Consider the following 15058-nt stretch of genomic DNA (forward strand, 5'->3'; position numbering starts at 1 on the left):
GGAGGAGGAGGAGGAGGGGGAAGGAAGTATAACCAAGGAAGCGAAGGAAGAAGAAGGCGATGGACGGCTACGATCGCACGAGAGAGCTCTCCGCTCCGCTCCTGCCGGAGCCCGGCGACGGGCCCGAAGACGTCATCGTCGACATCCAGGACGGCGATCGGCCGGCCGGCAACGGCGAGACGGCGAGCCCGTTCGAGTTCCTCATGGGATCCGCCGCCACGGCAACGGCGGGCGGAGCCGCCTCGTCTTCCTCTTCTTTCTCGCCGCTGGATCCCTTCGCGAACCGGACCGAGTCGATCGAGGGCGTCTACGAGTGGGTGAAGATCGCGGTGTGCATCCCTCTGGCCCTCGTCCGCCTCGTCTTCTTCGGGCTTGCTCTTCTGGTGGGGTTCCTCGCCACGAAGGCGGCGCTCCATGGCTGGGAGGACAATCTGAAGCCCATGCCCAGGTGGAGGGTCAGGCTCATGTGGATCACCCGCCTCTGCTCCCGCTCCATCCTCTTCTGTTTCGGGTTCGTCCCTCTTCCTCCCTGTCGTCGAATTGATGAGCACAGATGCATGGTTTACTTGTGCTCCTGGTGCATTTTGGTATTGTCGTTTCTCTTGATGAGATTCTTTCGCGCTTCTCGTTTCTTTTTTGCCCCGAAACCGCATTCGATTTCGACTTGGACTATGGAATTGGCATGTCGTTTTCGTGCTGGAGTGATGCGCATAGTTGGAGAGAGCTCTTCATATAGATTTTAATTTTCAAAGTAGATTCAGTATCTGTTACCGGGATTATTGTAGAAGGGGCGTTCTCAGGTGTACGCCCTTTCTTGTTTTCCGTTTTATTTGTATTTTTCTGTTTTTTTTATTACTCAGTTTGCGGAAATGAGCTTCCATAATGGAGATGATTTTTGGGTTTTCAAGGCCTTTGTATGTAGTAACTCACTTCAATTATTTTTTAGTATGGGCGGCATGCATCTCCGTTGTTCCAACTAGTGTGTCATAAATATCAGTCTCATGATGTTCGTCGCCCATTTCCATATATTGGTTATGAGAGATATGAGGATGAATTTATTTATTTATATTTTTTTCTTTGGTTGGGTGTTTCTTTTTGTTGTAATTTTTGGAATGTGTGATGTTGGAATAGGTATCATTGGATAAGGAGGAAAGGAAAGCCTGCACCACGGGAGTTGGCGCCCATAGTTGTATCGAATCACGTCTCATATATCGAACCCATTTATTTCTTTTACGAGCTCTTCCCTACCATCGTGGCTTCTGAATCGCATGATGACATACCGTTTGTGGGAACGATTATAAGAGCTATGCAGGTGATTTCGTGTCTTTTTCGTAGGCAACTTATGGATTACAGTTATCGGTAGAAAATTCTAAAAGATATCCTGTTTTTTTGTTCCTTGTTGGTAGGTTATATATGTGAATAGATTCTCAGCACCATCTCGGAAACGCGCTGTTAATGAAATAAAGGTAGTGATGTCTACTTCATACTATCATTTTGTTGTTGACGAGTAGTTTATCTGCTTCCTTAATGAAAATTATGATATTTCCCTGTACTTTTTTGTCGTTTATGCTAGACAACTGAGGTAATTTACCAGCTTCATGACCATTTTGGGAGGGATATGTTGCAAGTACCTCCAGGAGTGTACTATGCATATGTTTTGAACCGTTTTCTCTCTTTGAGTGTCAAACATATAGGTTTAATTCATGTGCTTGGACATGTATGTTGTGCGTTTCATGTTTGATAAGCTATGGTGTCCCTAATCTGATGAATGGTTATTGCCTTATTGGCTGTTTGTTTACGGTATATGGGTAAATGAAACCATGCAGGACCTTGTTGTTACTGTTTATACTCTTTTCCATGACTGCTTATAAGCTATTTGATACAGAATTTGCTTTCAAGGATTTGAATGCAGAGAAAAGCATCGTGTGATAAATTTCCAAGAGTGTTATTATTTCCTGAGGGCACCACAACTAATGGAAGGGCCCTTATATCTTTCCAACTGGGAGCATTCATTCCTGGTTATCCTATCCAACCAGTGGCTGTCCGGTATCCTTTTGTGCATTTTGATCAATCCTGGTATGCCATCAGTAGTTAGTATATCAGTTACACCTTTCAGTTCTTTGTTTGGACAAGTAGTCTTATGACTTGATTAATGCGTCTTTCCATTTTATGTAGGGGGAATATTTCATTGACAAAGCTAATGTTCAGAATGTTTACTCAGCTTCATAATTTTATGGAGGTATGCTTTGCCTGATTTGTGGAAGCATGTACATATCTTAAATTGAATGATGTCTTTTTTGAGTTTTATGAACAATTCCTGGGTCTCAATCTTTATGACATCTTTCCTAGTGAAGTTTTTTTCTGTATGTTTTGTGAATAAAAAGTAGTAAAATGTACTTCTACGTGATTTTTTTTTGTTTTGTTGAGAGGCTGTTCTCTGATTCCTTGTAAATGATTTACCAAGTTTTTTAATGTGGTAAAAGTACTCGTACCAGTCTTATTCTAGGGGAGGTAGTGTACCATTGCATTGATTTTGAAGGTAGTGTACTATTGCAATTTTTTCTCTTTGGCCAGTCTTAGGAGATGATCTGGAAAATGAGAACTTAGTTCATTAGGGTTATTTTTCATATCAAAATGATATGTTTTAGATCGTTAGAGCTTAGCTAGTTTATTATAGGAAGTTCTTCATTGCATCCCATCTTGATTAATTTGCTGAAATCTAAGGTGAAAAACCAACCTGAAGGGACATACTTATTGTGGTACAGACTAAGTTAGAACAAGGCTTACAGAAAAGAGAAAACATCTAGGCAAGTGAGACATCCAACACAGGAAAGCAAGGCATAAGACTTCAGGGGTAAAACATATAGGTCTCATGATCAAACAATAAGTAAAAGGTCAAGAAAGTGCAAGCATTTATTTTTGACAGTATAGTTTGACTATCAAAGAAAGGTTAACATGCACTATCTTATCAACAGGCTGATATATAGTGAACATTTGACAAGAAGAGGTGAACATGTAATAATCATCAATAAGTTGATCGATGGAAGATTAACAATGAGCAAAAGGTCATACTAGAAAAAACATTGATAATGAACATGGAAAAGAATATTAAGTAAATCAATGGGCTACATGGCCAACAAATCCAGATGAAATCATGCCAATTCATCAGATTCAGGTTGTCTTAGAAACATAGGATCTGTGTACGGGGGTCCGTCACTTGGTTGCAGCAATACTGGTACTAACGCTTATGGATGCTGCAGTTTTTAGTTCATTCATTGTTCAAGTCTTCTTTGTAAATGTACCTTAAAGCTCCCTCTCCACGCATATACACTTTTTGTGTGTCACTAGGGCTCTTGTTGCAACCAGGACATATGCAGTTTTCCTATCTTATCTCGTAAAAACAAGAGATTTCTGCTGAGTGGGCATCCATTTTAGTCATTTCAACTTGGAAAATGCTTTCTTGCTGTCTTCAGCGATGAGAGGTGATTTTGCTTGGTTGTATTTCTAACACATCATTATTTCTTTTCACTTGGTTTTGTCCATTGACGTTTAGAGTCCTAGACATGTAGCAATATTCTGAAGTTCTAGCTATTAGTTCCTTTCTTTACCTTCATGTTTTTGTTCTTTCTTGTGCCCTCTATGTACAGGGAGATCAGTGATGCCTGTTGCTTTCTTTTCTTAACCAAATCTTCCTTTGCATATTTCTATCTAACTTCCTGTGGCTTGGAGCTCTTTATTGATTTCAAATGTTCATTTGCAATTTATAGCAGTATGGGGTCATTTCTATCTCGATGCTCCATGGCACTTTTTTGTTTGAGCTAATATTTCTTGTATATAATTTACATCTTTGTCTTCTATCAATGATGGAACTAATTTGTTTGATGGAGCTCCTTGTGAATCACCAGGATGCATCTGAGGGATCTATGTCACATTCTATGTAACATAGGTTGCTTCTGGACCCCTGAAGCACCTGCGGCCAGCTGTGGCACCTGACACGGCTAGGTGCAGGTCAACAAGTGTCAGTTGCGGTGAACCCCATATCTGACCATTTTGTCCAATTTTGTATTCAGGCAACTTTGACCAAGTCCAAAACTGTCCAAAATTTGAAAAACCAACTTAAAAACCTAAAGAAACTTATAGTTGCATAATTCTAAATGTATTCTTTATACACACACATATGTCTGCACCCCTGCACCTAATTTTTTCGAAATTGCCATGTCGCTAACCTCTCTGACATAGCTCACATGGATACAGCTGAGGATATGGGGATACAACCATTTTTGTGAAATTTCCAATACGACTTGTATATAAGGGGATACAAAATGGGAATCAAAATGGAGTATCCATGTGACAGTGGGGAATTTATCTGAGGCAATCACATTCCTGGACTTCTTTATCAAGTTCCTGTTATTGTCAAATAGCCTCATCTCTTGTATTTATTGTCAAATTGTTGGCGCATTGCATTTCGAAATTCAACTTTGGGAACATTGAAACTTTATAAATTTTTTTCCATGAATTTATTCCTATGAAAATTTTGTTTAAATAATTTCCATCTTGTATAAACAGGGCAACTAATGATACTATGCCACATTTTATAGGTCGAGTACCTCCCTGTCATTGCACCACTTGAGAATAAAATGGAAACTGCTGTTCAATTTGCTGCAAGGGTGAGCTTCTTTAACAGTTATTATTATTGGAAAGTGTTTTCATGGTATTAATCTATTGCAAATTTTTCTGTTCATAGCAAGTTGGTCACCGTGAGTAGGACCCATAATTGGTGTGCACCATCTTTGAAAAATGCAAGAAGATGGATTTCAAAGCAAATAATTGGATAGTAGCAGTAGCGGTTGGTTGAAGGTTAAATTCAATAAATGGGTCAAGTTATGGAGACAGTGGTTAGAGTTGTTCTGGTGTGGCATGTGGCTTGCAAGTAATCAACATTGCTTTAATGATAAAAACATTCTTACTAGCTAGCATCCGTGCAAGAACTCAAGAGGACTTCCATTATTGTGCTTACTCGCTGTGTACAGTGCCAGTATTCTGATGGCAACTTCTGTGTAACTTAGATTCCTCATAACCGGTTGTAACTCTCCCTTTATTTCTTCCAAGATGGCTCATCTCCTTTGCTTTCCCTTGTAATTCCTTTTTTTAAATAGTATTTTACCTTGCTGGTGTTTCATGAAAACAAAAAGTTATAGGAGGAACCCACATTCTTATTAGATTTGATGGGCATCTCTTGAAGTATGTAGTTGCATGAGTTCGTAACATCATGCAGTGCGGGCTAAATGGTTAATAGAATGGAGTTTGATGGAAAACCAACTTTTGATAGTAGTGTTTCTTTGAACCAGGGAGTTCATAGAGATGTAATTTTACATGGTAGGAGTTTAAGAAAGCAGAGGTTGATTCCTATTCAAAAGTAACAATTTGGTTGTTCATCATAATATAGTTTCCAACTGTTCATTGCAGAGTATGCAATTATGGTACATGCTTTTGTTTACAAAAAAGTCTTGCTTTTTTAAATTATCATAACTATTCTTGGTCTTGAACAACTTGGAGAAAAATGTTTGAAATGCCAGTTCTAATAGCTGACTCTGCCATTTGCAGACCAGCCATGCTATGGCAAGTGCGCTTAATGTTGTTCAAACTTTTCATTCTTATGGTGATTTGTTGCTTCTTCTGAAAGCATCAGAGTTAAGATATGTAAGTGTCTCTCTTTCTCTCTCTTGTAATATTGGTATGCAGATAAGTTATCCTCCCTTATGTGTTTCAAAGAAAATGATTGATTTTGAACTATATTGTTATCAATGACCAAAATTGCCAAGTTTTATACTCAACAGGGTATTGATACTGGTATTGTGATTCTTAGAAAGAGTTAACAGTTATTGCCTGTTAGGATGGTACATGATTGGCATAAATTTGTGATGTAATTTGAAAGTTTCTCACTAAAGTGAAAAGATAAAGCAATTAACACTAATGGCCATCTTGCTGTAAGGTAATGACTCTTTTGTGGTTGACATGTGTTGTGCACCCACATGTCAATGGCATAATGCTATGTTGTTTTGATTCTGTACACGTAGAAGGCTGTCCTTGTACTTATTGTAGCATGCATTTGGTAGGAACTATAAGAGGGTTTTCTCATTTACATTCTGCTAAAAGGACAGTTTGCCCAACCAGGGACCACATAAATGAAAGAAAGCATGGCTATTTCCATGCAATCATCAGGAGTTATAAGGACAGTGTACAAAGAACAATGTTAGCAAGAATCATGGGCAACATGCTTTAAGAAAATGCCTGATCTTTATTTTTTTTTCATTCGGAAGCTCTATGTCCCCATGGAGTTTGAAGGTTAAGAATCCTCATGACGCAGTGGTGGACTAAATGAATTGTAGATCATGGGACATAAACTCAGAATCTAAATGCTAAACTCCACTTTGCGGGAGGTTCTAATGAATTTTCTTTAAAGCAATTCATTTAGTGAATTTTGGAAAAGGGTTAGACAATATATAGTAGAAGTGAAAACAGGTGAGAAAAAGCATAAAACAAAAGATTAGGGTTTCTGTTCCACAACTGTCATCTTCATTTCTATTACTCTGATGTGCAAAGGAGATAAATATACTGAATATGATTGAAATTGTTGCAACAACTGCATTCACATACGGAGAGAACAAAGTTCTCATCGCTCCACCGAGTTATCCTTCCCAAGCCAAGCTGCCTTGTAGGGAGCATCTTCTTCTATGAATAGAAGAAGTGGCTTAATCAATAAATTGTTATCCCTTTTCTTCAGGCTGAAACTTATCTCCCTTCCCTTCTTTATGTTTTGATTTTCTTTCTTGACTTTCAAACTATGCCACATGGATATCTCCAGGGATACACCCATTTTTATGAAGTTTTCAATATGACTACAATGTATGGGGACATAATTCAGGGGCCAAACGAGTATCTGTGTGGCTGCTATCAAAAGTGAAAAAAAAGACAACCTTCTTTTTTGTAACTCCACCCTCAACACCCTACCTTGGGCAACTTTCTCTTCAGATAATATGCAGTTACACATTGTATTTGATAAAAAATTGATGTGGCTCAAGGCCCTATCTATTACTGCTCAAAATTTCCCACAAAAACTCCCAGAGGTCTTGGACGCTACATCTTATTGATTACTAGTTTTTTAGCTGCGTCGCTATCATATTTCACATGTTCTGGTGAAAATTTCACTCAGCAGTGTTGCTAGTTTATCTGTCTTCTGTTTTGGCCTGGAATGTTGCAATCATATTGCTACAAGATTTCATTACCTACTATATTTTTTGTTCTCAATGTGTTTTATATATTAACTGCAAAGCTTGGAAAAAGAAAATCAATAGCCTTAAGATATTCTGTGTGCAAACAGTATTTTCACTAAATTTACATTCCTCTGCATTGAAGTCTAGCTCCTTTAGATTTCATCTGCTAATGGCAGTATGGTTTGTTATACTTCATTTATATCACAATATGATACTGTTTCGTATTCTGCAGGAGAAAGCATCTGCTTTTATGGTGGAAATGGCCAGAGTTGAAAGTGTGAGTTTTGTGTTAACCATCTTTGTTTATTCCTTTCCTTGGCCTTGTTCATAGGTTATGTATCATTACCACACCAGAAAATTAGGAAAGTAAACCATATTTTGTCTAGTTCATATTCCTTTCAATACATGCTTATGGTACTTGATTTCCAAGCCACTACTATGGATCAAGTTTTCTTAGCTGCAATGGTTAATGATCCTGTCTCCTAACAGCACACATTGGTGCTTAAATAATTATCCATATATTTTTTTCTGGGCATTTTTGAGGCACTCTAGGTTCTGTTGTGATAATCTGCATGATTTGGTTAACCTAACATTCGTACCCCAGTATTTTTCACAATCTCCTTGCTTGCTTAGTATATTCAGTTGTCTGCTTCATGTTAGAAACCATGATTCTGCCAAGAATTTATTTTTGTTTTTTTTCAATGAAGACTGACATGGATTTTGGTTTTTGCCCATTCATGTAGTTGTTCGGTATAAACACATTAGAAGCTGTTGAGTTTCTTCAGAGGTTTATGGCAATGAATCCAGATTATAGGTACTGTACCGAGTCATCAGTTCCAGGGCTTTAAAAATGTCATAATACTTTTTTTTCTCATTATTTTGCTTGCATGGTGGTGCTAGCAATATCGACCTTTTGAATTGGTTCAACTTCATATGTTTCTTATTTCTAATCCATATTTTCTGTACTTATCATGCATGTGATGATAACAAAAGTTGACTCGGTACGAAAGTCTTCTTTGTTTTTTTTACCGTCACACACAAGTTTCCATTTCCTTTTGTTTGTATTTAAATGACTGCAATTAGAAGAAAGAGGATCTTTGAATTTGACAATTTGTACATTAGCACCTATATTGTAAGTTGCAGTTGTTTTCAAGAGTGAAGTCAGGAGGATTGTTAGGACTTGTATTGTTCAATACTGTGTTTTTATTTCAAATTCGGTCTGTTATAACTTGATAACCTATGCATGTCATAATTTTTTTGCTCAATTTCAGATTTTCTATAAACTTGAGTTCTCTCTTGTCAGATTATTAAGTGATGTTTTTTGATGTGCATAGGATTGATATTAGACAGTCGGACTGACAAAGTGGCCATCACTATTATTTTGTGTTATAAATTGGCATCTCTCCGTGTAGAGGCCGGTTTTGTAATCTTAGTATAACTGTGACACAGAGTGGACCCGTGGTATTGCTGGACCCAATTCTACTGTCCCGGTCCTGAATTCTGAGCATGTGGTTTTGGGATTTGAGCTGGACTCTTTTTTGGATCCTGGGCCTATACAAGGTGATCCATCTGTGTGTAGGTCCGTTGGCCTATAAAAGGGAAAAGGAGGCAAGCCTTCCGTCCTTCCAACTCCCCTAGTTGAATCCGAGGTTGGCACAGTTTAACTGGGACTATGTATTAGACCCGCCATATGATCGAGATCCAGACTTTTCTTTAAGAGTATATATATTTGTATTGAGAGAGGAGAGAGTTGGTTATGAGATTGAGAAACCCTAAGTTATTGTTTGCTTGATTTTCCATTCAATAGTTTGTTTCGAGAGAGGAGAGAGTTAGTTTTTGTAAAAGCTGCAGCTTCCCTCGGTTTGTGTTCCCTATTACACAGAAAAAAAAAGCTAGGAGAAGAAAGTTGAGGTCGTACTCAGGCTGGGGCGTCCCTCTTTGTATATAAACATATTAAGATTACATGAGAAAATACAAAAATACCCTTGGGGATATGAAACATATTACAACAATAATATGTTTAAACAAATACCAACAATGTCCTCATACCTGATTTCTAAGAGCCTCCCTCAAACTGTGCATGGGTCTTGAATGACCATGGACAATTTGCTCTTAAAACCAATGACGCAAAGAAGAGAGCAGCTTTGTGAAAAGATCTGCTACTTGGTTTTCGGCTGCCATGGCACGATACTCTGCTTCAATACTAGACCTTGCAATTGTTTTCTGTCATTGACTGGACCAAGAAACAAGGTGTTGTCCAAGAAAGACTGCATAGCTGGAGGAAGGATTGTATTGTTCCACGGGAAAATCTGATGGCTTTGCCCCCCAAGTACTCGTGATCTCCAATGATGTCCAATGCGTATTTGTATTGTGATAAGAAAATGCCCTTAATAGGTCTTCCGACTTCGATTCTCAAGAAATATTTGAGTACTCCTAGATCTTTGATGCGAAAAGCATTATTTAGAAGTACCTTTAGTTGGCTGATTATTGAAATGTTGTCTCAAACAATAATGATATCGTCAACATATATGAGAACAAATATGCATCCATGCTTTTTGAAGCAAGAAAACAATGAATAATCCACCCTAGACTGAGTAAAACCAATCCCTTTAAGAAAATTTGAAAATTTTGTAAACCAATTTCGGGATGACTGTTTGAGTCCATAGATGGATTTGTTGCGCCAACAAACTCGTTGCTCCCCTTGTCGGCGAAAACCAGGAGTGTCATATAGATTTCTTTGTCAAGATTACCGTGTAAAAACACATTGTTGACATCAAATTGATGGAGGTCCCAATGTTTGATGGTGGCTACAACCAAGAGGCACCAACAAGTGTCGAGCTTAGCGACGAGAGCAAATGTCTCGTGATAGTCAAGACCTTCAACCTGTGTATAACCTTTCACAACAAGACGTGTTTTGTAACCCTCAACTAACCCATCTGATTTGTACTTCACTTTGTAGACCCATTTGCAATCGATTGGTCGTTTACTTGGTGGAAGGTGTCTAACCGTCCATGTATGGTTGTCTTCAAGTGCACGAATTTCGGCCGCCATGGCTGCCCTCCAATGATCACACCCTATGGCTTGGGCAAAGGTTTAGGGCTCAGGGTTTTTGGTAAGAGTTACTAAGAAGGCGCGGTGAGATAGAGAAAAATTATCATAAGTAATGAGAAAGAAGATACCTAGTACCTTTCAGGTGAGCGCTCAAAGCGTCTGATTGGGGCAAGCAAAATGCAGCGTAACATTTATAATCCTGAAGATGAGCAGGTGGAGCATTTGTCCTAGGGGAACGTCGAACAAGGATAGTGGATCCGGGGAGTGCCAAAGGAGGACTCAGAGTAGCAAAAGGGATAGTCGACATCGGAGTAGGCTAGAATGACAAGTGCCAAACCATCGTAAGGCCAGGAAAAAGGCCGTTTATAAACTAGTCCATCACTTGTTGTGCCTTTTACGTAACACAAAATTCTTTTAGCCGCTTCCATGTGACTGAGACGGGGTGACTGCATAAATCTAGAGACTTGGTTAGTAGCGTATACCAAGTCTGGCCTCGTGAAGGTAAGATACAAATTGCTCTGGATAAAGGAGCAGAGGATTATGTGGGTCATCATCAATTAATTTTACATTGACAACAATGGGAGTGAGAATTGGCTTGCAATCGGTCATCCCAAAACAAGAAAGAATATCCAGAGCATATTTTCGCTGAGATAAAATGAGAGAGTTACTGGTTTGATCAACCTCTATGCCAAGAAAGTACCTCAAAGGACCTAAATCCTTCATATGAAACTGCTTCCTAAGCATGGACTTCAGATGTGTGATTCTGTCGGGATCAACCTGTAATAACAAGACATATACAAGAATAACTTATTGGAACAAACAAATAAGGAGTAATCACATTGGCTTCGAACAAAACCTAAAGATCGTACATCAACACTAAAAGTCTCAAACCATGTACGAGATAACTGTATATAGCCTTGCTTAAGCGAAGTACCGTAATTTTGGTATCGGCCTCAAGATATCTAGGAGGGTTCTCCATGTTTCATGTAATGTGCCATGAAGAAATGCATTCTTCACATCCATCTGACTAAGAGTCCACCATACGTAGTGGCAAGAGACAACACTACATGATTAGTGCCCATTCGAACAACATGACTAAATGTCTCATCAAAATCAAGGCCATGTTCTTGTGTATACCCTTTTGCCACTAACCTAGCTTTATATCGCTCAATGCTACCATAAGCCCTTTATTTAATTTTGTAGATCCACCGACTCCCAACGGCGTTCTTATTATTGGGCCTAGGCACTACTTCCCAAGTGTCACTTATGAAGGGCTGAAATCTCCTCATTTATGGCCTCAATCCACTTAGGATGATGACATGCTTCATGATAAAATTTGGGCTCATGACTAGAGTCAATGGATGCGGCAAAGGTATGGAATTCAATAGAAAAATAATCATAACTCACCCAATGCTGCGATGGGTATCGAATCCGTGTAGATCTTCTAGATTGATTCGATTGGATTGCATCTACAGGTTTAGCTGGTTTAGCTGCAGGAGTAGATTTTGACAAGGTAGGTGAAGGAGCAGCAGGAGGAATCTGACCAACATGAAAAAATTGGGCAGCACATTCCTTTGGGGCACTATGGTGATGCCTGTGGTATGTTTTTGGATATAAGTTGAATGATGCATGTGATTGGGACTGATTGACATCTTCAGTAATAGTTGGTGCAACATTATGATCAATGCATGTAGTAGATGATGTAGCATCACTTTGCTGTCCGTTGGCTGCTGATTTTTTCGGACTTGGTGAAACACGATGGCCAGAAAAACGAGGGTTGCTCATGTGGGTGGATTGGGCTGGGATGGCTGCTGTCATTGCTGGTAACATCAAATTCATTTTCATGAAAAGTAACATGCCTTTAAACAATCAATTTACCAGTGATAGGGTTGAAGCATCGATACCCTTTATATACATCATCATATCCAACAAATCTGCATACCTGCGCATTAGGTAAAAATTTATCACGTAAGGAATTATGCACATGTACAAAACATTTACTCTGAAAGGTACGTAGAAGAGAGTAATTAGGCTGCCCTCCATGGAGCATAAAGGGGAAAACCCTCCAAGGAGAGTAAGAGGCATGCGGTTAATAAAAAAGGCAGTTGTGTTGAAGGCTTCTGTCCATAGGCTTGGCTGAATCTTGGATTCTTTCATAAGAGTGAGTGTTGTTTTGAAAATATGCCGGTGCTTTTGCTCAGCCACCCCACCCCATTCTGCCGAGAAGTCCATGGACAAGATAACTCATGTTTGATTCCATGATCATTTAGGTAATTGTAAAAGGCCACAAACACATATTCACCACCACCATCACTACTAAAACACAATATTTTATGGGAAAACTGATTTTCGATAAGAGTTTTGAACTTTTGAAAAATGGATAATACTTGGTCTTTGGTTTTTAAAAAATAGATCCAAGTATAACGAGAAAAATCATCGACGAATATTACATAGAAACAAGATTTAGATAAGGACATCACAGGTGCAGAACTCCAAACATTAGAAATGCATTAACTCTAGAGAAAATGAAGCTCTTTTATTAGAAACACCAAAAGGGAGCTCATGGCACTTAGAGTCTTGACACTGGACACATGACATAGAACAAACCATGGACTTATTCTTTAAAGAAATAGGCCCTTTATTATATAAAATTTCAAGAAAAGAGGAATTATAGTGACCCAATCGCTTGTGCTAACTGGAGCTTCATCGAGGACGAACAACCCTCCGCATCTCTTATTTTCAACAAGATTCTGCTTCATGTGAAGGTCCTTCATAGAGACAAAAGAAGAAGAGAAAGAAATGCAGGGGTTAGATTGATCGGAAAGTTGAGGGACAAAAACAAGGTTACATTTAATATTAGGAACAAAAAAAGTATGTGGAAGATAAAAGGGACCATGAGGAGTATTAATGGTGGCGGTTCCAATGTGAGTAATGGAATGTGTTTTATCATCACCAGTTACTATTCTTCCATTACCGTGATAAGGAACAAGATGTGTGAGTTTACCTACATCACTTGTGACATGATGGGCAACACCTGAATCTAAAAACCAAGCACCCGACAGTGGAGTCTGAGAAGTGGAAGAGGCTGTCCAAGTGGGCTGATCTGAAGGGAGAGGTCATGGTGAGCTCATAGGTGTTGCGGGCTGCTGATAAGTTCCTGCTGACCAAGGGGAACCGTAAGGATTTCCAGTGCCATGCATGCCAAGTTGAGAAAATGAGGCACTCAAGAAATTCATATCCTGATTATGTTCTGAAATAAAAGATGATGCAGCTCCCTGAGGGAGCATTGAAGGATGCTGGTCATGGACCTCGTCCCTCTCTCATACCGCTGGCTTGTGGTGCAAACTGACGAAAGCGGGCTTGTTAAGTAACTGTTGGTGGACGATACATTTGAACATATCTCCAATAGCAGTTTGTGCATGAATGTCCCCACTTTCCACACATCTGACATATTATGTTATGTCGATTGCCATTCATGTTGGAAGTACGGGGATTAGGAAGGATACCCGATTTTTGACTATCATATTGATTTTGGCTTATTCTTCGTCCACGATTTGAGGTGACAACAATTGTTACCTCATGATTAGGATGAGAGTCCTTTGTTGAGATACCAAAATTTGATTCAAACTCAAGTAACATGACCTAAGCATGTCAAAATTACCTCTTTTCGTGAGACCCATATAGATCACTTTAAACATGTTATACTCATCACCCAATCCATGAAGTGTCTGGTTGCACACATCTTCATCTGTCACAGGACTCCCTATAGCTGCCAACTGATCCATGATATATTTCACTCGGTCTAGAAAATCTGCTACACTGTTTCCTCTCTTCAACGATCCAAATTCAGACTTGAGATGATATACCTTCGTGTGGAAATCTGCTCATACCATATATGAAGAACTTCCCAAAGTTCCCTCGCTTTAATACCTGTTTTAGTATGTAAAAGAACTTGTCTGGAAAGAGTTGCCATGATAAAAGCTACAACCATCAGATCATTTTTGAACCAGACAATATAATCCGGATTCTTGATATAGATAACCTGTTCGGAATCACCTTCTTTTGCTATCTCCTTTTCTTTTTCCTTTGATTTTTCCTTGGTAACATACATGAATTCCAAGTGTGCAGTTGGGGATCTATCGAGGTGTCTCATCAGGTCATGACTGCAGATGAATGAAATAATCTGCTTTTTCCAGGTTATGGAATTAGATTCATCAAACTTTTCAGAAACAAGTTGGTTTAGGAATGAAGAAGTGAGAGAATGAGAGAAAGACATTAAAAATAGGAAGGATAATGACCCAAATTCAAAATACGAATATAAAGAACTCCAAAATCTGAAACTGATCAGTGTTTCTTTTTTAACCTGTGGATTCAGAGATATGATCTGGACCAAAATCGAGATTTGGTCTTGTTGGGTGAAAATTTGATAGTGAAAATGTGAAAGGAAATTCTCCTTTTTTTTTGAATGAAGACGATTGATCAGATCTGATTCAGATCTGGAGAAAAGGCAGAGCTTGGAGATTGAACACAATGAAAGATATTGAATTTAAAGAAAGCAAGGGATCAAGATCTAATCTGATCAGATCTGACAAAATGAGATTGGATTTAAGAAAAAATAAAGGAGATCTAGATCTGATCTGATGTGGTCAGATCTGATGTAGCGAGATTTGAAAAAATCTAAATCTGGTCTGACGTGACCAGATTTGTTCTTACAAAAGACTAGAATCAATGGG

General features: G+C 38.8%; 1 protein-coding gene across 1 annotated transcript in view; it reads left to right on the top strand.

The window, feature by feature from the left end:
* LOC149832968 (lysophospholipid acyltransferase LPEAT2-like) overlaps positions 1–15058 on the top strand; it is a 19609-nt gene continuing 4551 nt past the window's right edge. Inside the window, exons 1-9 of the mRNA XM_090014813.1 lie at positions 1–511; positions 1132–1312; positions 1407–1466; positions 1913–2076; positions 2176–2239; positions 4599–4667; positions 5605–5700; positions 7507–7551; positions 8018–8088. Coding sequence (XP_089870939.1) covers positions 60–511; positions 1132–1312; positions 1407–1466; positions 1913–2076; positions 2176–2239; positions 4599–4667; positions 5605–5700; positions 7507–7551; positions 8018–8088 — 1202 coding nt within the window. The 5' untranslated portion in view covers positions 1–59. The remainder of the gene's footprint in view (positions 512–1131; positions 1313–1406; positions 1467–1912; positions 2077–2175; positions 2240–4598; positions 4668–5604; positions 5701–7506; positions 7552–8017; positions 8089–15058) is intronic.

Source organism: Nuphar pumila, chromosome 7 (assembly GCF_984573655.1).
Source record: "Nuphar pumila chromosome 7, dmNupPumi1.hap1.1, whole genome shotgun sequence".
Taxonomy (NCBI): Eukaryota; Viridiplantae; Streptophyta; class Magnoliopsida; order Nymphaeales; family Nymphaeaceae; genus Nuphar; species Nuphar pumila.